This window comes from Gobio gobio (genome assembly GCF_949357685.1).
Source record: "Gobio gobio genome assembly, chromosome: 12".
In the NCBI taxonomy this organism is placed as follows: Eukaryota; Metazoa; Chordata; class Actinopteri; order Cypriniformes; family Gobionidae; genus Gobio; species Gobio gobio.
In genome coordinates, this window is record NC_137105.1 from 42,425,571 (window position 1) to 42,451,014 (window position 25,444).

Consider the following 25,444-nt stretch of genomic DNA (forward strand, 5'->3'; position numbering starts at 1 on the left):
TTTTCTTGTTTTTCATGAATAAGCTCTTTGTATGAGTCCTGTGTCTAGTCCAAGCAATGAGAGCAGAGGAATCAAATACAAGCTGGGAAACTGCAGACAGTTTATGAGAACTATACTTAGAAATTAGCATCATGTCAAGGAGAAAAGAAGGACCATGTGCCATAAATAATGTATGAGTAAATATACAAACAAAGTAATTGACGTGGGTTTGTAAGTTTGAGTGCATTTCATTTCAGAGTGCACTGGGAAAAAAAGTGTGTTGGATTTACATGATTTAATTGTGTACATCGGTCCCACATGAATCAATTAAGTTAAACAAACATAATTTGTTCATGTAACTTCAACATCATACAATGAATACATTTTAAGTGACACAATTAAGTAGTCTCAAAGTGAATTTTATATGGCTTCCTGACATGATTCATTCATCCACTTCAAATTCATATGTTTTAGTGGTACACAATTGAATTATAATACTGCACTAGCTAGTTGACTAACTTTTAGCTAGTAACAGTACACATTAGCATCTTAAATGCTAAGCATTAAAAGCTCCTTCAGTAAAGCTGTTTTGACATTAGCTGTTTTAGTCCACAGCCTAAGCAAATGATCCACTCTTCTCCACAATGGCAACCCACTGTAATTTAAAGTGTTCTAATTGCATATTAAACACAATCAGGTTCCCTTTCTCATATTGCTCAAAAATACATAAAATAACACTTTTACATATAAAATAACAACATTTACTCTCTCTTGATTTAGCCATATGCAAAGTATGGTGGGAACTAACAAGCCCGACAAGTTTCAGTTAATGCAACACAAATCATTCATGTAATCTCAACACAAACGGATTAAGTAAACTTCAATTTGACTTATATTTAAGTGGATTGAACACATTCAAATTAAGTTAGGACAAAATGTATAGCAATTGTGTTGCTTTATAAGCAATTTGAACAAGCAGTAAAAAAAAAAAATTCAGAGTGGTATTATATCCGACTGACATTGGCTGACAGAAAAGCGTTAAATTCCTTCAGTGTGGTTTTGTTGCAAAGAGAGCTTTACTGTATATTCTTATCTTTTGACAGGTAATGGTGGATACACTTTGTGTTTGAGAAGTTTTTATAACTGGTTTTCACCCTTGTGAAGTCCAGAGCCTTGGAAAGAGCTTTTTGTGTTTTTAGCAGCTTTCAGTCCCTTCATTCATTCATATCTCAAAGTTCTCACTATTAAAACGAATGGCTGAGTGAAAGTCCGGTATGGTCATAAAAAGACTTTTCCCTGTTTCTGCGAAACTCTCATACTTTATCAGACATCAGGGTACAGATGTGAACTAGATTACCCCACGCTCCCCCCTAATATTTTTCTCCTGCACTCTCTCTCCCTCACTCTCCTGACCACAAAAGAAAGAAATCATTGAGTTTCTCCCTTTTTATAAACACTCCCTCCCCTTCCAGTAGTCTCCAAATAGGGGGCACATACTTTTAGTTTCCCAAACTTTGTTGGAAGAGGGTAAAGGCAGGCTGATTATGTGCTCCACTTCTCAGCCTTTGAATGGCAATGCAAAGAACGGAGCTTTGAACATTTGACCAGTCACATGGCTCTAACTTGTGATATGGCAGGAGATTCTGGTGAGTTCTGTTTGATTTTATTCACGTTTCTACCTCGAGAAACATATGTCTTGATGAATATGGCAGCATTACAGTTTATTCATTCATGGTCTAAAAAATTGAAGCTGACCACTGATCGAGTGCATGATTCATTGCTTTAGTGATTTGTGTAAATATATCCAGGAATATCACCTTTCAATTCACCTACATATGCGCAGTGACAATGAAAGGAGTAAGACACACACATCTTTAACACACATCTTTCGGCGCACATGAGGAGTTGTTATGGGTAATTACAAACATTATTTTTTATTTCTTAAGACTAAATGACGCCAAAAACTAGAAAAGAGACTTTGTACTTTCCATTCAAAGAGACTTATGACATTTGCGTAGTCTTCAAAAATTGCAAATGTTTTATCTGCTCTGCGCAAGGGTGAACATGAAAACTTCCAGACACTTGGCATTAATACTGAAGATTAACTGTGCCCTTTTTATTTGGACTGAGCATCAGGCTTTGTTATCATAAAAAAGATACTGCATTTCCTCAGCTTTGAAAGGGTTTGGCATTCATTTTTAGGAATGACATAATGCTACTAATAAAGGTGCCTGAAGGAAACGTAAAGGTCAAAAGCACTGTTTAAATGGGCTTTTATGGTTCCAATAGTATCATTTAAATGTCTAAAATGTTTAATTGTTTTCTCCGTTGTAAAAAATTACGAGCTCTGGATTGGCAGTGTGGAATAAAAATGGAGCAGCTAATCAAATCAAGGCATTTGTGCCATTGTTCATTCACAATGTTGATCAGTAAATCAAAAAAATTATGTGGTTTAAGAAAAACTGTTTCATATTTCTCATCTCAATACATTTGGCACATTCAGACTTAAGTAAAAAAAAACTGCAAAAACATTTCAGTATTTAATTTTCACAGGGAAAAATAATGAAAGAGATTCATTCATTTTCTCAAAGTGCTTGAGGACTAAATGAGAAATACATCATTGTGTGCACAGCAGAGCAGAAGTTCATTAAAGGCTGTGTTGGTCTGCTGAGTTACAGATATTATCCTTCCTCCATGGAGCACAAATGTCAATCAGCAAGCATGAGCAGCAAATTACTTCTGTGGAGAGGCAAAGATGGTCTTGATGATACTCATTTAAACGGTTCTTTACTAAAAGAGCTTGATAAACATTGATAGTGTCTTTTAAATGTAAAAAATGCTAATAGATTTAATAGGATAGGTAACCAGTGACTTGTTAAAGTTTTATTTGTCTGAATGCAGCAGAACCTGATTTCATCAAGTGCAACATGTTCCTGGATCAACATCCTTGTTCAACCAAATAGGATTTGAGGGACAAGTTTACAGTTTATATTAAATTTAGGCTTGCAACCAGGGTTAGATGCTTCTACATGTGTTATTCACTTATCATTTCCATCTGATTTTGGGCATCATTTATGGGTATGGTTAGGTTTAGGGGTAGGGATATGGTTATGATTACATTTTCGGACAGGAATGTTTCAGGATCAACCAAAAATGTTGACCCGGGAACCTATATATTATACACATGAGCAGAAAGTAAAATTTTAATGCCGCACAGAACATGCACGGGAAGATTTTTTGTTTTGTTTTTTTGAGGCAAAGTGAGCTGAACTTTGTTCTACCGCAGATCCCAAAGTGCTCACTCTGTGGAAAAGAGCTGCTGTCTACCCTTGAAGACAGATATCGCATTTCACATGTTTCCAGATGTTGAGAGGAGTGTTGGGACGCCCTGGAGTAGACAGGACACTGAAAGAAACTGTGTTCAGTTCAGTCACATCTGGAGACATGAGGGATGAGGTGATGAGTCCTCTCTGCATCAGAGAGCAGGAGCTATAATAACTTCACTGCTAAATTATTTTTCTCATATAGCATTTTTGTCTTGATTTGCTGCATAAATAACTAAACATCCATAAAGGGATACAAATGAAAATTCTGTCATCATTTACTCACCTTCAAGTTGTTCCAAACATGTATGAATTTCTTTCTTCTGCTGAACACAAAAGATGATTGGTGGGGAACGAAACACCCATTGATTTCCATAGTGTGGGGAATACTATAAAACCATCAACTGTTTGGTTACCGACATTCTTCAAAATATCATCTTTTGTGTTCAGCAGAAGAAAGACATTCATACATGTTTGGAACAACTTGAAGGTGAGTAATTGATGGCAGAATTTTCATTTTTGGGTGAACTATCCCTTTAATACAAGGTTAACTTAAAGGGATAGTTCACCCAAAAATGAAAATTAGCCCATAATTTACTCACCCTCAAGTCATCCTAGGTATATATGACATTCTTCTTTCAGACGAATACAATCTAAGGTATATTACAAAAGTCCAGACTAATCCAAGCATTTGAACTGGATTCAGTTGCTCTGCTTTTGAAGTCCATAAAAATGCATCTGCCCATCAAATAACGTGCTCCACGCGGCTCTGGGGTGTTAATAAAGGCCTTCTGAAGTGAATCGATGCGTTTGTGTAAGAAAAATATCCATATTTAAAACTTTATCAAGTAAACTTTCGGCTGACGCCTTCCCTGTTCAATTTTTGGAAAAATTGTTGAAAGTTCCCCTGCCGATCGAAAGACTAACGCGACCAGGTCCAACTCGACTTGATAAAGTTTTAAATATGGATATTTTTCTTACACAATTGCGTCGATTCGCTTCAGAAGGCCTTTAATAACACCCCAGAGCCGCGTGGAGCAGTTATTTGATGGACAGATGCACTATTTATGAACTTCAAAAACAGAGCAACTATGACTCCAGTTCAAATGCTTGGATTAGCCTGGACTTTTGTAATATACCTCAGATTTTATTCGTCTGAAAAAAGAATGTCATATACACGATGACTTGAGGGTGAGTAAATTATGGGCTAATTTTCCTTTTTGAGTGAATTATCGCTTTAAGGTGCAATTTTTAAGATTATAAGACTAGAATAAGAAGAGAATGTAGCCCATTATATATTTTTATTGTAAAAAAAAAAAATTCATCTCTAAATGTTATGTTTTAAACATGAAAAATAATCTTCATTTGATATGTTCTTTTTAAGTTTCTTCAGTTTTGCTTCTCCAAAATGCTCCCAAAAACAACAGTCAACATTTTATTTATTTATTCCTTTTTATATGGTTTATAAAACCATTGAGCAAAGACTTTTTGGTGACATAGCGGTGACCACTATGCGTTGTAGAATCTATGAAAAGGAAAGAGAACCAAGATTATCAAGAGCCTGTGTGATTGTACAGTATTATCTAAAATGGGACTCACACTTTTTCTTTGAAAGAGTGAAGAATGAGAGAGCGAGAGAGGTAGAGAGCACTCATCCTTGTACATCCAAGACTAAACAAACAGCCTTCCTGTCAGAGGGTCATGTGCTACACCTCAGGGCCCTGACATAAATGAATGTGCTCACTACACATACCAGCAGGAAGCCCCCCACCACATGCTCCGGAAAACCCTGTAAAAGTGACTGCTTCATTTAGCTTTCACATTACAGTTGGCAGACAGTATAATTTCACAAATAAAGCAACTTCTTTCATCTCCAGACCTCTAATTATCGGTCATGTTTTAACATGTTACAGGCAATTATTGGAAGATATGTGTATTTTTCTTTTTAGGCTGTTTGGTACCTACAGTATATAATAATATAATACAGTTAGTGCTGTCAAAATTAGTGTGTTAACGCATGTGATACATTTTTTCAGTTTAACATGTTAAAGCGCAATTAACGCAGCATCTGTTTTTCTATCATCCTTTGGCTTGCGTTACATAATTACTCTCTTATTTATGGAAATACTATAAACCATTCAAGCTCGTCAAGACAAAAGAGAACGCGCTGTCTGTGAATGGCCTGTCTATGTGACACACACGACGCACAGAAAGACACGCGCTTGAAGGAACAATAACACAGAATTATGCCAAAATGCCCCTTGAGTATTCTCATAAGAGCAGTCTTAAATGAGTTAAAAAACATCTTAAATGAACTTTGAAAAGCTGTGAGAAAGAGTTGAATTTAGATTTAAGAGTTCAAATAAGATCCACGTCATGTTCGGCAGCGGCAGATCTTAAAGTGTCAGGAGCCTAATAAAACAGTTGCTGTGATGTCTGTCATTTATGTTAATCAATGAACAAAGGTAACAGAGAAAATTGCAGCTTTAATAAGGATTATTCTATATTTAATTAATAATGTATGCAGTTAAGAAAGGTATTTGATAACTTTATTCAATTTCTGTATATGTCTAACCAGTAGGAAGGCCAAAGGTAAATATGAGATTTATTATAATGGGTTTATATGAAGATTGTTTTAAGTTCACTTAAAGGGATAGTTCACCCAAAAATGGTGTGACCGCAAAAACGGCAGCACACCTTCTGTAATCAACTTAAAGAAAAGGAGTTACTGGCAAAACGTATGATGTCAGACGTGGCGTAAGCGTTTTGAGCCGCGAGAGGCATTACACTTTCTTCAGAAGTTGAATACGGAAGGCGGTCTGGCAGAAGCTAGATATTTAACTTTATAAAGTTTTAAATATGGATATTTTTCTTACACAAACCCATCGATTCGCTTCAGAAGGCATCAACTGAGCCGTGTTGATTACTTTTATAATGGATGGATGCACTTTTTTGGGCTTCAAATTTTGGGCTCCTATTCACTGCCATTATAAAGCTTGGATTAGCCAGGACATTTTTCAATATAACTCAGATTATATTCGTCTGAAAGAAGAATGTCATATACACCTAGGATGGCTTGAGGGTGAGTAAATCATGGGGTAATTTTCATTTTTGGGTGAACTAGCCCTTTAAATTAAAAGTTGTTATTTTTTTAAATCCTAATAAATGGTGAAATCGATAGCTTTCAATTATAATGTAATGATGAATGTCTATCATTAATGTTTAAAACAAATCACACACACACACACACACACACACACGCCTTATAGTTTTTTTTTCTTATAAATAGTTTTTATCCAGCAAGGAATGCATTAAATTAATTAAAAGTGACAGTCAAGACTTTTAGATTGTTACACTCAAAAAATTGGTACCATATGGCACTAAAAGTGGTTCTTGGCTCGTAATCATAGGGGAACCACTTTAAGTGCTGTATAGCACCAATCTTGGTGCTTCAGTGGTTCTTCACTAGTTCTTTGGCTGAGGTGCTATATAGCACCGCTACCATATACAGAACATATTAAGATATAATGCTATATAGCACCAAAAGTGGTTCCCCTATGATTACGACCAAGAACCACTTTTAGTGCCATATAGCACCTTTTTTTTTTTGAGTGTACATTCAATATTACTTTGTTCGAATAAATGCAATTTTGCTTTACATTCATCCAAGAATCCTGTACCAGATTGATGAAAAATGAAAATATATTAGAATAATTTCTGAAGGATTACGTGACACTGAAGACTGGAGTAATGATGTTGTAAATTCCCCTTTGCAATCACAGGAATAAAAACATGTTAAATATATTAAAATAAAAAACAGTTATTTTCAATTGTAAAAAATATTACACAATTTTACAGTTTTTACTGTGTTTCCAATCAAATAAATGGAGCCTTAAAATGTTACTGACTCTTTTGAACAGTAATGACTTGAGGAGATTTAAGAATCAGATTTTTAGTCTGTTCTCAAAACAAAACATTATTTGAGTTTCTGTTTATTTCTTCACAGATGAGGTCATAGCTTTGCAATAGTGGTGATTGTCTGGAAAAGCTCTGTCCGGCTTTGAGAGGCTCAAGAGGGACCTCACATTTCTCATCGCTTGGGTTCTCATCCATCACTCCGTCAAGTCCCAGGTCATACAGGTTATTCCCACTTCCGGGTCATGATGAGGCTGTACTCAACACTGGGCACTTGGCTCTTCACACTCCTAGTGATGCCAGTCTACTGCCAGAGTGGTGATGATGGAGAGTTGGGATCAGGTGACGTCTCCGGGGCTGTGGTCACGGGCAACTTCTCTGCTCCAGTCTTCCATGCAGCCGGAGATGAGCCAGACAGAACCAGGCCACTTTTTCAAACTCTGCCAGAGACCGAAGGCGGAGACTGTTATGTCAACTTCCACACCAGCCAAGTTACGTCAAGGCGGTTACGAGCTTTCAGAGAGGAAGTTGCTTATCTAAAGGCCCTTCAACATGGGAACCAGGCAGTGATGGAGAATCTGGTCCAGTTTGTTGGAGCAGAAATGGGAGATCAACCCTATGAGGAGGTGATCCAAGAAAACATTGTTGGAATCAGGGAGGATCACGAGAGCTGTGAGAGTGTGGTGACAAAAGCAGCAGAGGAGATGGAGAGTCAGCTGAAGGGAGACCAACAAGACACTTCGGCTGGAATTCAGAAGTGAGATGAGTTGAATCCTAATAAGACAGCCTCTTATCTCCGAGGCAAAACTCCAAGGCTTTTAAATATTTAAGATGCTTAAAGGCAACAAACCTAAATCGGGGGAATATTTCATACGTGGGAGAGAAACTTTTGAGTCAAAATTTTATGATTTGGTTCTCACAGAGAAGAAATGGTGATGGAAGATCAGAGGTCATTATTTTATTTTTGTATTTTAAGAATTATTTAATTTAGATTTTGTGGATGCACCAGTAATAAAATGGTAAATATGAAAATCTCTAATTGATCTAAATATAAAAATATACTGTCACATGATCAGAAATCATTCTAATATGCTGATTTGCTGCTCAAGAAACTTTTATTATCAATGTTGAAAAGGTTTTTTTCTGGATACTTTTTTTCAGGATTCTTTGATGAATAGAACGTTCAAAAGTGAAATTGAAATCTTTAATGTCACTTTTGATCAATGTAAGAATTTATAATCAAAATTGTGTAAAGAGTTAATTTCTTGACCAATCACTAAATATTGCAGCTTAATGGATTAGTTCACTTTAAAATTAAAATTACCCCATGATTTACTCACCCTCAAGTCATCCTAGGTGTATATATGACTTTCTTCTTTCAGATGAACACAATCGGAGTTATATTAAAAAATATCCTGACGCTTCCAATCTTTATAATGGCAGGGACCATTGAGTTTGAAGCTTAAACAAAGCACATCCATTCATAATAAACGTACTCCACACGGCTCCGGGGCCTTAGCTATTCAACTTAAGACGGGTGCACACACTGTGCGATTTATAATAGTCCTTTACGATTGTTCTTTGTCAGACTGTACGAACATGATCCCTGCTGTAAGCCATGTCACACTGTAAGATCTAAGTTGTCAATAATGTCAGACTGTGCGATAGTCAAGGCGCGCTAAAAACGAATGCACGCAAGAAAACTCTTCCAGAGTTTTATATCATCAATCAGTGACACGTTCGGTGACAGTGAGCTGCATACATGCGGGATTGAAATGGTGGCTACAAAGAAATCTCTAGCGCTCATTTTGGTCATGGTTTGTCTTTACAAACAAAGATAATTTGATGGTCGTCGTAGAAGTCACAGTGCAGGATTGTGCGCCAAATCTTCTGACACTGGCAGAAATTCGTTGGAGGTCAAATTTGATCGCAGCGGTCATTAATCGGCTGCCGGTGAACATGACAAACTAACGATCAGAGACTTCAGATTTTAGCCTAGGATCAGAGGAATTTTTTAGGATTTGCGAAATTTGTCTCAGACGGCCAAATCGTGGCCAAAATCGCACCCGGCGATTACACGATTACACAGTGTGCACCCGGCTTTACACATTCACATTCGCGCCAATTACGCTTTTTTTCGTAAGTTGAATACAGAAAACGGTCTGGGGGAAGCTAGATATTTTACTGTATAAAGTTTTAAATATGGACATTTTTCTTACAAAACCCCATCGATTTAGCCTGGTCCTACCAGACTCTCATACATTTCATTTGTACAGAGAGTCTGGCCACTCTACATTGATGAGCGTTAACTTCCTTGAAGGCAGGTACTCTGTTGAAGTTTAAAACTATTGGATCTGCCATAACCAATCGCTAATGTTTGGTCGTGACGTATGTCATCTCAAACTAGCGCACAACATCAACATCTGTTCGCTGATTGGACCGGTTAAAATTTGACCGGAGAAAACCAGAGAATATACCGCAATTCCAGACGGAGTACTTAAGGAAAATGAAAATTGAGCTTAAGTACGTAGGAGGGCGGAGCCAGGCAACCATAGATTTATTAACCCCCCGGAGCCATGTGGATTGTGGAGTACGTTTATTATGGATGGATGTGCTTTTTTGAGCTTCAAACTCAATGGTCCCCATCACTGCCATTATAAAGATTGGAAGCGGCAGGATATTTTTTAATATAACTCCGATTGTGTTCATCAGAAAGTAGAAAGTCATGTGTACCTAGGATGGCTTGAGGGTAAATCATTGGGTAATTTTCATTTTAAAGTGAACAAGTTGCAAGGCTGCATACATAAACACTTTCAAAGTAAAAGATAATAAACACGTTACAACCATTTAAAACTGTTAAAAAGATCCTTAACAAGAAATATATTCATATAAACAGAGTGATGAGTTACATTGAAACAAAGAACCTCAGACTAGCCACAATGATGCTGCTTTGATTCTGGTCTCTGGGTTTTCCATCACCAGCCTGGACAGTTGGAAGGAATGTGAATTTCAGCCCCTTTGAGGCCCCTGGTTTAAGAAAAACCAAACTGAGGCCCTAAGGAGGCCCCTGTTCATTTCCTCCTTCTCCTCCATCCTGCTCTCTCTCTCTCTCTCTCTCTCTTGTTGTTGTCTTGGATTATTTCTGATGTTGTGTTTGCTTTATGTCTTTATCTAAGAATAAAACAGGAGTCCCTTTCCTTTGAAGAAATGCTGCGTACCGCATCAGACATCGCCACTCGACTGGAGAGTTCTTCAAGAGCCCTGCATGTGGAGATGATCGAACGGCTGAGAAAGAACATGAGACAGCCACGCTAAACGAAATGACTCAGTGGGAAGCCGTCCAGCCGGGAAAAATAGATAAAGTGTCAGTTCTATATTTATTCACAGTGTTTTAATAACAGTGATACCATGTCATCACTTTAAACAGTCTATATGTGTTATCTCCCGTCCTTGCATTGTTTTTGGTGAAACAACAGTATTGTAAGAGGACAAACTCAAACTATATTTTCCGCTCTTGTCCAATGTTCATTTGTGAGCCATAATGAAAACATAATGGCTTTGTGTACAAGGAAATTGAAAAAATGGTCTTGGCAGTGAGGTGACATCTTAAAAGAATATTCTCTTTCCAAGTATACAGACAACCCCGCAGCTATGGTCTGGCTGTCTTGGCGCTAGGGAGCAGATGGTGAAAAGACTGTATGAGGGTCTGGAAATCAACAGGCATGAACTCATATACATTGGAAAGAGAAAGAAAGGGGGAGAAAGAAAAAGAGCAAAAAAAAAGATATGACAGTGATGTCAATGAGGGATAAATGAGAACGTGACTTGGCAGCTTGGAGCCAGAATCTAAAGAAACAGATGAAGAAAATCTTTGCGACCGAAGAATGTTCATTTTCAGTGTATTACTTTAGTCAGTTGTGGTCACTTTTGCTGTATGTGTATTTTGATGCAATTCTGAGTGTATGCTAGTATGTGTATGTTCATAGATACAGAATGAACAGTAACATGAAATATATAAAAACTATTGAGCGTTTTATACTATTGATGCTGGTATTGTTGAATATGCTATTCACATAAATTCAACTTTGTGTAAAAGAATATCGGATTGCCGCAGTCCTGGAAAACCTAGACATATCATGGAATTAAAGGTATGGTAGGCATTTTTTGATATAAAAACTTTTTGTTATACTGGTTGAAACTCAATTTACATCCTGTCAATCAATCATAGAAGTGGTCTTCTAAATACGAGTTTCCTAGGTAAAAATTGCACATGAACGCCCTCTGATGTTGTGTTTACCACTGGGAAGTTCTGAAATTTTGATATCCAAATTCCCGAGGGCGTGCCATAAACTTTAAACATGGTGGCGGGGAGAACTACTGCTCTGACAGGTATGATTTATTAGTTTTTTTCCCCAAAACAGCTTGATCTTGTCTTGTCATTAATGTAGTGCATATTTACATGTACGAGTAATCTTTTCAAGCGTATTGTATGTTTTATACACAGCGAAAAAAGGCTGCATTTGACTGAAATTACAGAATCAGTAAAAAGCGGGATTGCATCGTAAATGTTTATATGGTTGTCAGTGCATGATGTGACACTACACATAAAGTTGGTTTTAATAAGATTTTCCCAATAAATAGGCAAGAATAAACATGGTGTCCTCCATGATTCCTTCATTCCGACAACAAAGCACTTGAATTCAAGTGGGAATTATGAAATTTCCAATAGCCCGTGAAGGCAGCATAAATATTAAAACATGTAGCCTACATACATCTTCTGTGGAAGTTTCAGGACCAAAACAATTTCCATCCAATCATTGCATACGGTCTGAATGCGATAATACAATATACCTGCCTATTTCCATACCCCCAGGCTCCCGCTGCTCGCACACATCACAGAATTATAGACAGAGACAGTTAATAAAGGAACTTATGCTGCATTTATAAGTTCCATAATTACGAGATGACAACCCGTGACATTCTATCCAGAGCTGTTCACGTCCTCAGACTCGCGTTTGTGCGTTTATATCAACACTATCAATGCCGAATTGAACCTGCAGCAGTCAGGTGGAACAAGTAAGAGCTCTATAAGTTGTTTACGTTGATTATTATTGTAATGTTATGTGTTTTTGAGACATGAGGTCATTTAACGCAGTCCCTCCTCTTGTGACGCTTTGCAGACTCTGCTTGTTCGTGTTCATGTGTTTTGAAGGAGGCGTGGGGTTGGGGAGCGTTTTGAAGGGAGGGTGCGATTGCATGCTTTCGAAGCTAGCTTGCTATTGCTAGCCTCTCCGAAATAGCCTAATAACCTGCCTTTAGAATTTTTTAAAAGGTCATGGAAACTTCTATTGTCAATATATATATACACTGTAAAAAAAATCCCTGTAAAATTTACGGTAAAAAAACGGCAGCTGTGGTTGCCAGAACTTTACCGTAAAAAATATGGCAGTAACGTTTTAGGTTTTTAGGGACAGCACCATATAATTTAAAGGTTTATAATGTAATAATTACGGTTAAAAAAATTATTTTACAGTTCAAAACCATATAATTTAAAGGTTTATAATGTAATAAATACGGTAAAAAAATATATATATATTTTACAGTTCAAAACTGTATAATTTAAAGGTTTATATTGTAATGATTATGTTTACTCTGTAAATAATTTACGGTAAAAAAAACAAATTTCATTAACTGAAATAATGTTAAATTACCAACCTATTGAAATACTAATATATGTTATGTTGTAACACTTCAGCCCAGGAACAGTTCATCCCTCCACCAGAGGGAGCCATCACCTGAGTTTTAGTGACACTTCCTGTTTGTAGTCTCACTTCCTGTTTGTAGCTTTATAAGCCATGTGCCTCTATGAACACATTGCGAAGTATTGCCAGTTCCCCTTCGTTCAGTCACTACGACGTACGTTAGTGACTAACGAATGGGGGTTTCGCTTAGAAGCCAATCATCTTCGAGTATTCAACAGCGCCCAATGGCAGTGCCAATGCCATGGGCATGCGGAATTTGCATGCGTAACTCCGCCCCACCTCGTGGGTATATAAGGAAGTACGCTGGCAACATCGCATTATGTTTCTGCTTTGGAGCCAAGAGGATCTCTTCACTCCTTCAAGCCTGATCTGAGTCTTCGACAGCTTTTCGAGACGAACAGCTTTCCAGAGGCGTTGGTGTTACGGCGCGTTCCAGTGATCATCATACTGCCTGCCTGCTGATCTGCGCAGTGGTCCGCTAGACAGCTGGTGTGTGGTCCCTGGGCGCTTCGGCGTTCTCTGCGAAGCTTCCTCTCCTAAAAGAGCTTACACGTGACGCGTCCTTTTCAGGATGTCTCGTCCGTGTACTTCTGGTTGTGGCCGGTCGTTATCTCCCTCTGATGGGCACAAACACTGTCTGATATGTTTGGGCTTTCAGCATGCTCAGACAGCGTTTGTGGATGAGTCATGTTCCCACTGCGGGAACATGACCATCGCGGTGTTGCGGTCAAGACTCCATGACCTTCGTACTGAAGTGAGAGTCCCCTCTACCACACCCCGATCTACTGAGTCCCAGAGGCCCAGTACTTCGGCTGGTGGTCAGGGTGACCTGACGGTTACGGTGTGGAACAAAGCCCTGACGCTCATGCCTCGGGCCACACCCCCGTCTTGCACACTGCAACCCGCGAGTGTTCAGACGCAGATCGCGGGGCCGGCTCCTGCCCCCCCGCGCATCTCGTTTGGCGCTCCGGAGGAAGATGCGATGTCGGTCACCGCATCACAAGGTGGGCTCGAGTCCTCCGAGGATGATGACTCGGCTGTGCTGCCGCCGTCAGGCGCGCCAGCATTGCCCGAGTCGGACCCGGAGCTGACAGCCATGTTGTCTTGGGCAGCCGCAAGCTTAGGGATAGAGTGGAACCCTCCGCCCTGTCCCGAACGCTCAAGGCTCGATGCTTGGTTTTTGGGAGCGCGCGCTCACAACCGTCAGTCCCCGCCCCCAATACCTTTCTTTCCCGAGCTTCATGAGGAACTCGCGCGGTCCTGGAAGTCCCCGTTGTCTTCCCGTGACCGTTCGGCGACTTCCTCCGCCTTCTCGTCCTCGATGGGGCGGCAGCTAAAGGGTACACTGGGGTCCCCCCAGTTGAACGTTCTGTTGCGATGCAACTGTGTCCTCAGAGCGCTTCAACCTGGCGAGGTGATCCTAAGCACCCCTCCAAAGCCTGTCGATTCACATCAACCTTGGTGGCGAAATCGCACAGAGCCACGGGGCAGGCTGCCGCTTCGTTGCATGCCATGGCGATCCTTCAGGTTCTACCAGGCCAGGATCCTCAAGGACATGCACGAGGGTGGAGTTGATCCGGGGCTCTTAAATGAGCTGCGTGCCGCCACCAACCTCGCTCTCCGGGCGACGAAGGTGACCGCACGCTCCCTGGGTCAAGTGATGTCCACAAATGTGGTCCAGGAGCGTCACATGTGGCTGAACCTGGCCGATATGCGGGACACCGAGCGGACCCGGTTCCTCGATGCCCCCATATCCCAGGCCGGCCTCTTCGGCGGGGCGGTTGAGGACTTTGCCCAACAGTTCTCAATCGCCCAGAAGCAGACTGAGGCTATCAAACACGTACTGCCCCGGCGGCCAGGTGCTGCCTCCACCCAGCCGCCGGCACAGTCGCCTCAGTCTGCTCCACGCCGAGGACGCCCTCCTAAGGCTCCCGCCCCTCCCACCCGGTCCAAGCAGCAGCCTTCACCCGGGCCGGGTCGCGGAGGAAGCCGTAGGAAGGTGTCCAAGTCCCCTCAGGCCGCCCCGCGCCCCGCTAACGCCAGGCCATGCGGCGCTCCTGAGACGGACGGCTCAGGAATGGGAAATTCTTTCGAGGAGATGGTAGCAGGACCACTCCTTCCCCCGGTGGAGGGCCGGGGGAGAATCCTTTGTTCAGCTGCTGGCCCCCGGGTCAGCAGCACCCTATGTTGGTCAAAGAAAGAATTAACACTCCCATCCCTGAGCCCACAGAGTCCGGTGATGACGGTGCGCGCCACCCACGGGTCCCGCCACTCGCATCCCACTCTGTCGCCAGCCTCCTGGCAGAGCAGACTCCAGTGGAACGTGCGTCCTTCCCTGGTCTCCTCTGTCGGGACGCAGCAGTCAACCGTGCCCCCGCACCGGACCGCCCCTCAGCCTCCCATGTCCGGGCCGGTGACGCTGCATCACTGCAAGCCCACACCGGGTACGTCTGTACTCCGTATGACCCCGCTGGTGCAGTTTCTGGATGTCTGGCTTCAGCTTCCAGGGCTGTCCCGCTGGGTCGCGCGGACCGTCAGGCGCGGCTACGCGATTCAGTTCGCGCAGGTTCCTCCCTGCTTCCGGGCAGTCCGTTCCACTATGATCGGGGCCAACGCCCCCGTCATGCGAGCGGAGATTGCCACCCTACTGGCGAAGGGTGCGCTCGAACCTGTCCCTCCAGCCGAGATGAATTACGGGTTTTACAGCCCGTACTTCATTGTACCCAAAAAGACCGGTGGGCTACGACCAATCCTGGACCTGCGTGTCTTGAACCGTTACCTTCACCGGTTTCCATTCAAGATGTTGACAGCGAAACGCCTTTTCGAATGCGTTCATCCGGACGATTGGTTTGCAGCGATCGACCTGAAGGACGCCTACTTCCATGTCTCCATTCTACCTCGACACAGACCGTTCCTACGGTTTGCTTTCGAGGGGCGGGCATATCAGTACGCAGTTCTACCATTCGGGCTATCTCTGTCCCCTCGCGTCTTTACGAAGATTGCCGAGGCAGCCCTTGCGCCCCTTCGGCAGCACGGGGTTCGCATCCTGAATTACCTTGACGACTGGCTCATACTGGGTCACTCTCGAGAGCAGGTTTGCGGACACAGAGATTTGGTGCTCCATCACCTAGCCCGTCTGGGCCTTCAGGTCAACTGGGAGAAGAGCAAACTTTGCCCCGCGCAGAGGATCTCTTTTCTCGGTATGGATATCGACTCGGTCGCCATGTGCGCGCAGCTTTCGAGCGAGCGCGCGCAGTCTCTGCTGACTTCCCTTCGTCAAATCGAGGGCAAGAGTGCGGTTCCACTGAAACTATTTCAGAGGCTCCTGGGGCATATGGCATCTGCAGCCGCGGTGACGCCGCTCGGATTGCTTCATATGAGACCGCTTCAGCACTGGCTACGCGATCGAGTCCCGAGATGGGCATGGCGGTCTGGCACGCTCCGGGTACAAGTGACTCGGGCCTGCTTACAGACACTCACCCCGTGGTCGAACCTCAGCTTTCTACGGACCGGAGTGTCCTTAGAACGAGTTTCCAGGCATGTTGTTGTAACAACAGATGCATCATCCACGGGCTGGGGTGCCATGTGCAATGGACAAGCAGCCGCGGGCTCCTGGATAGGACCCCAGCGCCTTCTGCATGTCAATTGCCTCGAGTTACTGGCAGTACGGTTCGCCCTGCACCGCTTCCGAGCGTTGCTGAGGGGTCAACATGTACTAGTCAGGACAGACAACACGGCCGTAGTACCGTACATCAACCACCAGGGCGGTCTACGCTCCCGCCGTATGTCTCAACTCGCCCGCCATCTCGTTTTGTGGAGTCAGAAGCACCTGAGGTCCCTTCGTGCTGTCCACATCCCCGGAGACCTGAACTGTGCAGCCGACGAGCTCTCACGGATTCAGCCTCTCCCCGTAGAGTAGAGACTCCACCCCCAGGCGGTCCAGTTGATATGGGAACGGTTCGGCGACGCACAGGTAGATCTGTTTGCCTCCCAGGACTCTTCCCATTGCTCCCTGTATTATTCCCTGACCTAGGGCACCCTTGGCACGGATGCACTGGCGCACAGCTGGCCGTCAGGGCTACGCAAGTATGCGTTTCCCCCAGTGAGCCTTCTTGCACGGGTACTGTCCAAGATCAGGGAGGACAAGGAGCAGGTCATGTTGGTCGCCCCGTATTGGCACGGCCAGACCTGGTTCCCAGAACTTCTACTCCTTGCGACAGCCCCTCCCTGGCCTATTCCTCTGAGACCGGACCTCCTCACTCAGAGACGGGGCACCTTTTGGCACCCGCGTCCAGCGCTCTGGAAGCTCCATGTGTGGCTTCTGGACGGCTCGCTCTCCTCTCGTTCCCTCTTGGGACCTCTCAGTAGTCTTAAGTGCTCTGCAGAGGCCTCCCTTTGAGCCTTTGCGGTCGGCTGAGATTAAGTTCTTGTCTATGAAGACGGCTCTGCTGACCGCATTGGCCTCGCTTAAGAGGGTCGGGGACCTGCAAGCATTTTCGGTTGACGAAGCGTGCCTTGAGTTCGGGCCGGCTAACTCTCACGTGATCCTGAGACCTGGATATGTGCCCAAGGTTCCTACCACTCCGTTCCGAGATCAGGTGGTGAACCTGCAAGCGCTGCCTTTGGAGGAGGCAGACCCAGCCTTGGCATTGCTCTGTCCAGTACGCGCTCTCCGCGCCTATGTAGACAGTACGCGATGTTTCAGGACCTCAGACCAGCTCTTTGTCTGTTATGGTGGAGAGCGGAAGGGAAGTGCTCTCTCAAAGCAGAGGTTGTCTCACTGGATAGTGGACACCATTGTTTTGGCTTACCAGCAGCAAGGTCGACCATGTCCCCTTGGTGTGAGGGCACACTCCACCCGGAGTGTGGCCTCCTTTTGGGCTCTAGCGCATGGCGCCTCGCTAACAGATATCTGCAGAGCTGCAGGCTGGGCGACACCCAACACATTCGCCAGATTCTACAATCTCCGAGTGGAGCCAGTGTCCGACTATGTACTCGCCCCTACGGGTGGCCGGTAATGGGCCAGGCTCAGGTGTCTTCGCTTGCTCGCCATTCCACTCCAAGGACTGGATACGTGCGATATTTTCCCTCAGGTGAGCTCCCCGAGAGCCCTGAGCTCCTCCAGCACTGCTTACGCCGACATCAGTTCAGTCTGCCCTTTCGAGCCCAGACCCTCATGTCCGGCCAGGTGCTCCGTGTGCATGGTTCCCCTCCGGCGACCCCCACACGAGTATTTCCACCGTAAGCCTCCTCAGCGAGCAGGTGTCTTTCCCTTGGCAAGTCCCTGCCGCCCCTAGGGTTAAAAATCCACCTTCGGCTGGTACCCTAGAGATCTTCCATATGCAGCCCTTAGCGGGTCATATGTGTATTCTCTAAGTCCTCCCCACGGGTAGGCATCTTGGCATTCCCTCACTGGGATATGCTTCCCAGTGTACCTTGGTAATCCTGTGATAAGTGGGAGTCCTTCGTCCGTACTAGTCTTACGACAGGGTACTCACACTTACGCAGGGCACTGGATGACAGCTGAGTGGCGTTGTTGTATTGGAACCCCCATTTGTTAGTCACTAACGTACGTCGTAGTGACTGAACGAAGGGGAACGTCTCGGTTACGTATGTAACCCTCGTTCCCTGAGGAGGGAACGGAAACGTACGTTTCCTTTGCCACGTCAGCTGTGCTGCCTGGAACGCGGAGTTCAGTCTTGGCTCCTGCAGCAGTAACATAATGCGATGTTGCCAGCGTACTTCCTTATATACCCACGAGGTGGGGCGGAGTTACGCATGCAAATTCCGCATGCCCATGGCATTGCCACTGCCATTGGGCGCTGTTGAATACTCGAAGATGATTGGCTTCTAAGCGAAACCCCCATTCGTTAGTCACTAACGTACGTCTCCGTTCCCTCCTCAGGGAACGAGGGTTACATACGTAACCGAGACGTTTTCTGCCTTACCAAGCGTTTACTATTGCTATTGTCTTTGTTATGTTCTGACCCTCTTGCCTGTTTACTGGATCTTCTCTCTGCCTATCGTTTGGAATTTGTTTGCTGTCTGCCTGCCCAGTATTGTTGCTGAACCTTGCCTGGACTTTGACTACGCCTTTTGCCTGTCGTCTTGCACTGTTTGATCATTTGATTGTTCCTTCCCAATAAATTACCTCTGCAACATGGATTCTGATCCGACTCCAGCTATGGCTTCGTTACATATGTACCTTTGATATATACGGACAACCACCAATAACAGTGGTGATGAGAATCAAGTGATGAATCAAAGCTCATCACAAGCAGATTTCAAGAGGACAATACTAATATATAAGGTGCTCAGTGTCATTTACACAAACACTAAATACCATGATGGTAAAACACATGAAATTAAAAAAATGCAATAAACATTCATTTAACAACATCAGATGTAACATAAAACCCTAATGTACATAACTGATTAGAAAAAACAAAGAAGAAACCTAGTTATTGCAATGAAAATGCATCAAATGCGAAGTGTCACGCAGGGAATTCTGGGAATGTCAATTTAAGGGTTTTCACTGTAAATTACAGAATTACTTGTTCTCTTTCACTTCCAAAAACTGTCAATTTAACGGTATTTTACTGTAAAATTAAATGAAATGTAAGGTTAGATCTATTACAGTTATTCACCGTATACGGAAACTTTCTGTTAAACAATTAACTGTTTTTCACCGTAGCATTTTTACAGTAAAATACCGTTAAAATCACAATCATTTTTGAGTGTGTATTTCAAGTAGGCTAATTCTTCAGCTGTGAATTGCTCTTTGTTTGTGTGAACTCTTTAAAATGGGTTAAGAATAAAATCCAGATATCACAAACGACTGTAAAAGTCACTGAAAAGCCATTTGTCAGAAGGTGTGACAGTGAGATCCCTGAAATGTACTTTACAATACGGAATTGTAATAATTAGGCTGCTTGTATTAACGTTTATGTAAAAATGGCAATAAGACACATTACTGCCAACTTGTAGGCTATGTCTAAAATAAGGCAAAACAAATAATTATACAGTAGACCTATACATCAAAATGTAGGCCAGTTAAATTATATAATTATATTGTCACGGTTATGTTCCGTTCTGTTTGCTCTTATTTTGACATTCTGTTCCGTAATTTTTTTACTATTATTCCTGCGATCTCCTTCGTAGGCTATTCTTGGATGAATTTTAATAAAGATTGTTTTGAGGATCCCCTCATCTTTTTTCTTGCGTGCTGACAGCCTATAGACTATTCCTCCATGATCGGTTCACAGAATTGTTCAGTATTCCGGTCATGTGCGATTAATCAGCATAAACGTTATTATGAATTGATTCTAATAGAGTCTCTGTCTCAAAAACAAACAAAAAAAACCTGCGTATCAGCCTGAGTTCTCGCATAGCCTTCAGCATTTATTTTGCTACCCTGACCTCTATCGGTCATAAGATGCAATAACAATTTATTCACTTTAAATCTAATATGTTTGGCCCGGAATGGTCTCCCCCCTCCCAAGGTTTGTTGTTACCATATGAGTTCGCGCACTATCCATTAAATGTGTGTTCATTATACTGTTTATAGGCTATGCAAGAAAAAAATGACATTTAGATTGGTTGCTAATTGAATTGGAAATCGGGTCAAGCTCGTGAACTTGTGATGAGGTCCCTCCCTCCCCTTTCTGCCTGACATGAAAGTGGATGGGCGGACTGAGAGAGAGATGCTCAGTCTGGAGTAAACCCTGGAAACAGCAGGAGCTAGGTCATGAGTGCGTCTATGTACTTTTTGACACAAATGGAGTTATTCTGGGATATATCTGCTTCTAAAAATCCTTATTTTTGGATGCATATGGAAATAAATAACTCTGTTGCACGGCATCTGTGTTCCTGATCTTCAGCTGAACAGGTGCGCAAAACTTCATCGTTCCTTTTCGCGTAAAGAGCAGGAAACTTCGATTTGGGAGAGATATGGATAAACACAGGATTTATGCAACTTAAATAGAAACTTATTTGTGAAAAACGCTGATTCCAGCACTTAAAATAGGCTACACGTGATAAAAATAAACTTGTAGGCTATGTGAGGAGAACATCTTACCAGCATCACCAGCCCCACTAGTATGACACCAGAAGAGAAAACACAGATTCCATGAAAAAAAACTGAATTGTTTGGAAACTGTCGCGTGGAATACAGCTGGAAAAAATAGAAATGTACAGAAACTAATCGGCTGTAAGATGGAGCGCTTTGAGAAGCAGCAGTTCTTCCTGCGGATTACTCTTCTCTGCACTATCCTATGTGAGTCAAGTAAGTTTCACTTCTGTTTTTTCACAAACATTACTTTTTTAAATAGGCCTAACTGTCCAAACTGGTTTTGGCTGGTCAAACAGTTGGCATTTGCCCAAAATAGGCTACTTATCACCTGAGTCTGGTAGCCTACTCAGGTGGTAGATCTTTGTTTGCTGGTCTTTGGTCTGTCAGTTTAAACCAGCTTAGACCAGAAACACAAAGTTCATCTTATTGGAGCCTTAAGACACAAAGTTCATATTTGTTTGCTTTATGTGTGTTTTAGGCATTACTAACGTGACTTTGATCAATTTGATTTATTTGCTTTCTCTGCTTTTTTTTTAAAAAAAAAGCTGTTTTTAAGCTGGTTAGACTGGAAGACCAGCAAATCATCAGAAGGGGTATACACAGGAGTACAGTGTAGGCTATTTGTTGTTGTATATGCATTAGAATGGCACGCACGATTGCCAGTAAAATGAAACGTCCTCTCCACGGCCAGGTCTCCGCCGCGCTTAAATCAAGGCAGATTTATTGGGCTTGCTCATCACTCTGCGTTTACGCGCGCACTCTCCACGAGCGTCTCTTCGTTTATGTGGCCGCTCGCTGTCAGCATCCGCTGGACTCCTGATGAATGAATATCACTGCGGGCATCTGACACCTCCCGCGTGCGCTCGGGCTGCAGCTGGATGCACTTTACCGCCGCTATTTGCATCGGATTTGCTTAAGAACATCCCGAGCTCTGGAAAGTTTCCAGAGTTGAAAGGAGATAGGCTACACAAAGAAGCAGGTTGCCATCCACTTTCAGGTCCGAGGCTTTGATTTTCAGCCTAGTAGACTGTAGTCAAATCCGTCCACCTGCTGTGACTGAGAACAGACGCGCTGTTTGAGAGGCTGCATAACTGACGCTTAACATAACTCATGCATAACCCTCTATCTATGTGACGCTTTGTTCTAACCATGAAATATTTATTTTTTCAAATAAGTTTTTATTACATGAAATAGCTGCAACCATAAAAAAAAATGTTTCTATTTAAATATATTTAGATAGATGTATATACTTGGGACTCATGGAAACCAAAAATTTGTTACACATCAAAAAATATTCTAAATATAAATTGACCCTTTGTTTTGTTGACTGCTTTAGGAGGGGAAGAGAGGGCAAGATAAGGAGAATGAGAGAAAAAGAAAGAGTGATAGAGATGAGGAGAGAGCAGGAATTGGCAAATAATTGACTGCCCACTGACTTAGTTTTAAAGCTATTTTTCATAATTGTTTTGTCCTTCAAACGTCTTAAAATGCACATATGTCAGAGAAATCAAAATTTTCTCGGGGGAGCATACCCACGAACCCCCCTAACTACCTAGGGTGTGTGTGTGTGTGTGCAGCAAAGTATAGGCCAAATAATTAAAGCACCTTTGTTTTCTGACCAATTATACGTTAGTGATCCTACAAATGTACATGACTTCTTCAAAACTTTTTTGATTATCCATACTAAATAACAGTGTGTGTTTAGACTGAAAAAGGTGGTACATGATCTTGGTTAGTAATTTGACAACATTGTAGTAAATATGATGTGAAAAAGGTCCACTTTTTGAAAAAAAAAAAAAAAGAACCTCCCCTTTCACTACACTCTAAAAAAAAAAAGGTTCTATATGGCACCAAAAATAGTTCTTGGCTCGTAATCATACACTCTAAAAAAAAAAAAGGTTCTATATTGCACCAAAAATGGTTCTTGGCTCGTAATCATAGGGGAACCTTTTTTAGTGCTATATAGCACCAATTTTGGTGCTTCAGTGGTTCTTCAGTGGTTCTTCAGTGGTTCTTCAGCGGTTCTTCAGCGGTTCTTCAGAGGTTCTTCACCGGTTCTTTGACTAAGGTGCTATATAGCACCTCTGAAGAACCGCTGAAGAACCACTGAAGCACCAAAATTGGTGCTATATAGCACTAAAAAAGGTTCCCCTATGATTACGAGCCTTTTTTTTTAGAGTGTAGGGGAACCTTTTTTAGTACTATATAGCACCATTTTTGGTGCTTCAGTGGTTCTTCAGCGGTTCTTCAGAGGTTCTTCACCGGTTCTTTGACTAAGGTGCTATATAGCACCTCTGAAGAACCACTGAAGCACCAAAATTGGTGCTATATAGCACTAAAAAAGGTTCCCTTATGATTACGAGACTTTTTTTGTCATGAGAGCTAACTCTGCACTCTTCCTATTGCTCTTTCCGTAAAATATTGCTGTATTAGTTTTCTGAAAAGAAGAAACAATTTTGTCACTTATACATAAACACAACTATACTACAATAAACACATAAATAAATAAATAATATGTATAAAAAATCCCATTGGGGAAATACATTACTGCAATTTCACTGTGGTACAGCATAACTATTTTTCCTTACTGGTACAGCGTTGCCATTTGGCAACATTGAAATTTTCTCAATTTACAGTAAATTTGTTACAGTAGACAAAGTTGATTTGTGAATAAAAATATCTCATTAACTTATCAAAGATGCTGCAAAAAATATATATATATAAAGTATATAGTATTTATTTTTATTTTTTTAATAAATACAAATTGTGAATAAATTGTGTGCTGCCAATATTATGTCTGCAGTGGTTACTTTAAGACAATTATTGGGAGCATTAAAAACTACGAGATGACAGGAACGATTTTAACAAGAGGGATGTATTGACAATGATGAGTAATAAGAAGTTACCATAGTTTACCTGTTTTATTTACTATGGTTAAAAAATAATGTTAAAAACATCTGCACATTAAACCATATTGCTGGTTGGTTATGAACACCTCTTTTATTTTAAGGTAGCCTATAATTTAATCATTTGGGTTAGATAGGCTGTTTTCTTAAAAAAAAAAAAAATATTCCCCAGCCTCAGAGTAATAATAGCTTTGAACCGCATGGTCTGTCCATAATATGCTTAAAAAAAGCTAGAAATGTGCCAGAGGTGACAAAATATTTTCCTCCCCATCTGCAGGCCACTGGCTGTATTCGTTAGCAGTGCTTGGGTTTCACATCATGTCCCACTGTGCTAATGCCCTGTGGTGCAGACCCTAAATCTGACTCATTAATGGCATGTTGTCATTCGCCCAGAGTGTGACTCATTGTGCCAGCATGACCCAAGGGAGCTCACTTCACCATACAGCAAATGACTGCGCCCAGAGAGCAACTCCAGCCACGCTACGGCACTCAAATAGCAGGCCTGACACATACTATGTGCAAACACTGTCCTCGGGGTTCTGTGTTAATGCCTCCTCATCTCAGAGTTGGCCGGCTTAATGGTGTCTAGGCTCTGTCCAGCATAGGTGTCAACCAAAGGTGCAGAGATTACAGGACATCTCCTCCCGGAAAAAAAGAAGAGAATAAATCATCATTCAGTTAGCCACACTGGCCCACATATCATTAAAAACTGTTGGCTTTTTTGCATATCAGGTGTTTGAAGCGCAATGTTCTTGAGATAGTTCGGTTTATGTTTCAGATAGCATTTTTTCTCAGTAAATATACAAAAAAACACAAACAAGATTAGACACAGGGGTTTTTTTTAGAAATTGAACTACTTTTAACGCTACACTATGTCATTTCTGGCCCTCTAGCAGTTACTAAAATTAAAACCGCATGACAAAAATCAAGTCCTGCCCTACATTTCTTTTTGTTTGCAAAGCCGTTTCACTCGGAAATACATCACAATAGGGAAGAAAAGACTATCAAAACTTCCATTTCATTCCGACTTTAAATTTGGGCTATATAAGAGATGTAGGCCTGTGATATGAGTGTGATTCGAGCGGGTCATTGAATCATTTACTCAACTGTTTTGTTAAAACACACTGATTCATTCAGGAACGAAACACCTGCTGTGTTTTGTGTTGCTCGGAGACGCGCACGGGATCTTTGTTTGGAAGTATTTCCGTTGTCGGATCAACAACAAACTAACTGGCCATATTGTTGCCTAAAATATTAATTTCTTAATTACTGTTGTTTATAGGTAATATTACACTGGCGAATAGGTCACAATACCAAAATTCCAGTAGTCGATACCAATACCATTAAATTTTTATGGTTCTCGGTACCAATTTCTGTACCACAGCAAAATCTGTTGGAACTATTTTTTTTTTTTTTTAAAGTAATTAAATTCAATGAGTTTTTTATTTTATTTATGATGGTTATCATTATAAGTAAATAATCAATTTA

The 25,444-nt window shown here is 42.0% G+C and overlaps 1 protein-coding gene across 2 annotated transcripts; it reads left to right on the forward strand.

Annotated features, from left to right (window-relative positions):
- The first annotated feature begins 1,453 nt into the window (after positions 1 to 1,453).
- LOC307134871 (uncharacterized protein) lies at positions 1,454 to 11,860 on the forward strand. Of its 2 annotated transcripts, none has more exons than XM_079830904.1 (3): positions 1,454 to 1,625; positions 7,309 to 7,974; positions 10,394 to 11,860. In XM_079830904.1, exons 2-3 carry the CDS (start codon positions 7,463 to 7,465, stop codon positions 10,530 to 10,532), a joined length of 651 nt encoding a protein of 216 aa, XP_079687030.1. In that variant the 5' UTR covers positions 1,454 to 1,625; positions 7,309 to 7,462; the 3' UTR covers positions 10,533 to 11,860. The 2 variants fall into 2 exon arrangements, with proteins under 2 accessions (XP_079687030.1, XP_079687031.1); XM_079830905.1 differs by lacking the exon at positions 1,454 to 1,625 and adding an exon at positions 1,813 to 1,893.
- The last annotated feature ends 13,584 nt before the right edge of the window (positions 11,861 to 25,444 follow it).

Excerpts from the sequence above, each read along its gene's own strand:
- LOC307134871 (XM_079830904.1), top strand. The coding sequence starts at position 7,463 with ATGATGAGGCTGTACTCAACACTGGGCACTTGGCTCTTCACACTCCTA. Across the intron at positions 7,975-10,393 it reads ACTTCGGCTGGAATTCAGAA|AATAAAACAGGAGTCCCTTT; the intron begins GTGAGATGAGTT and ends TCTTTATCTAAG.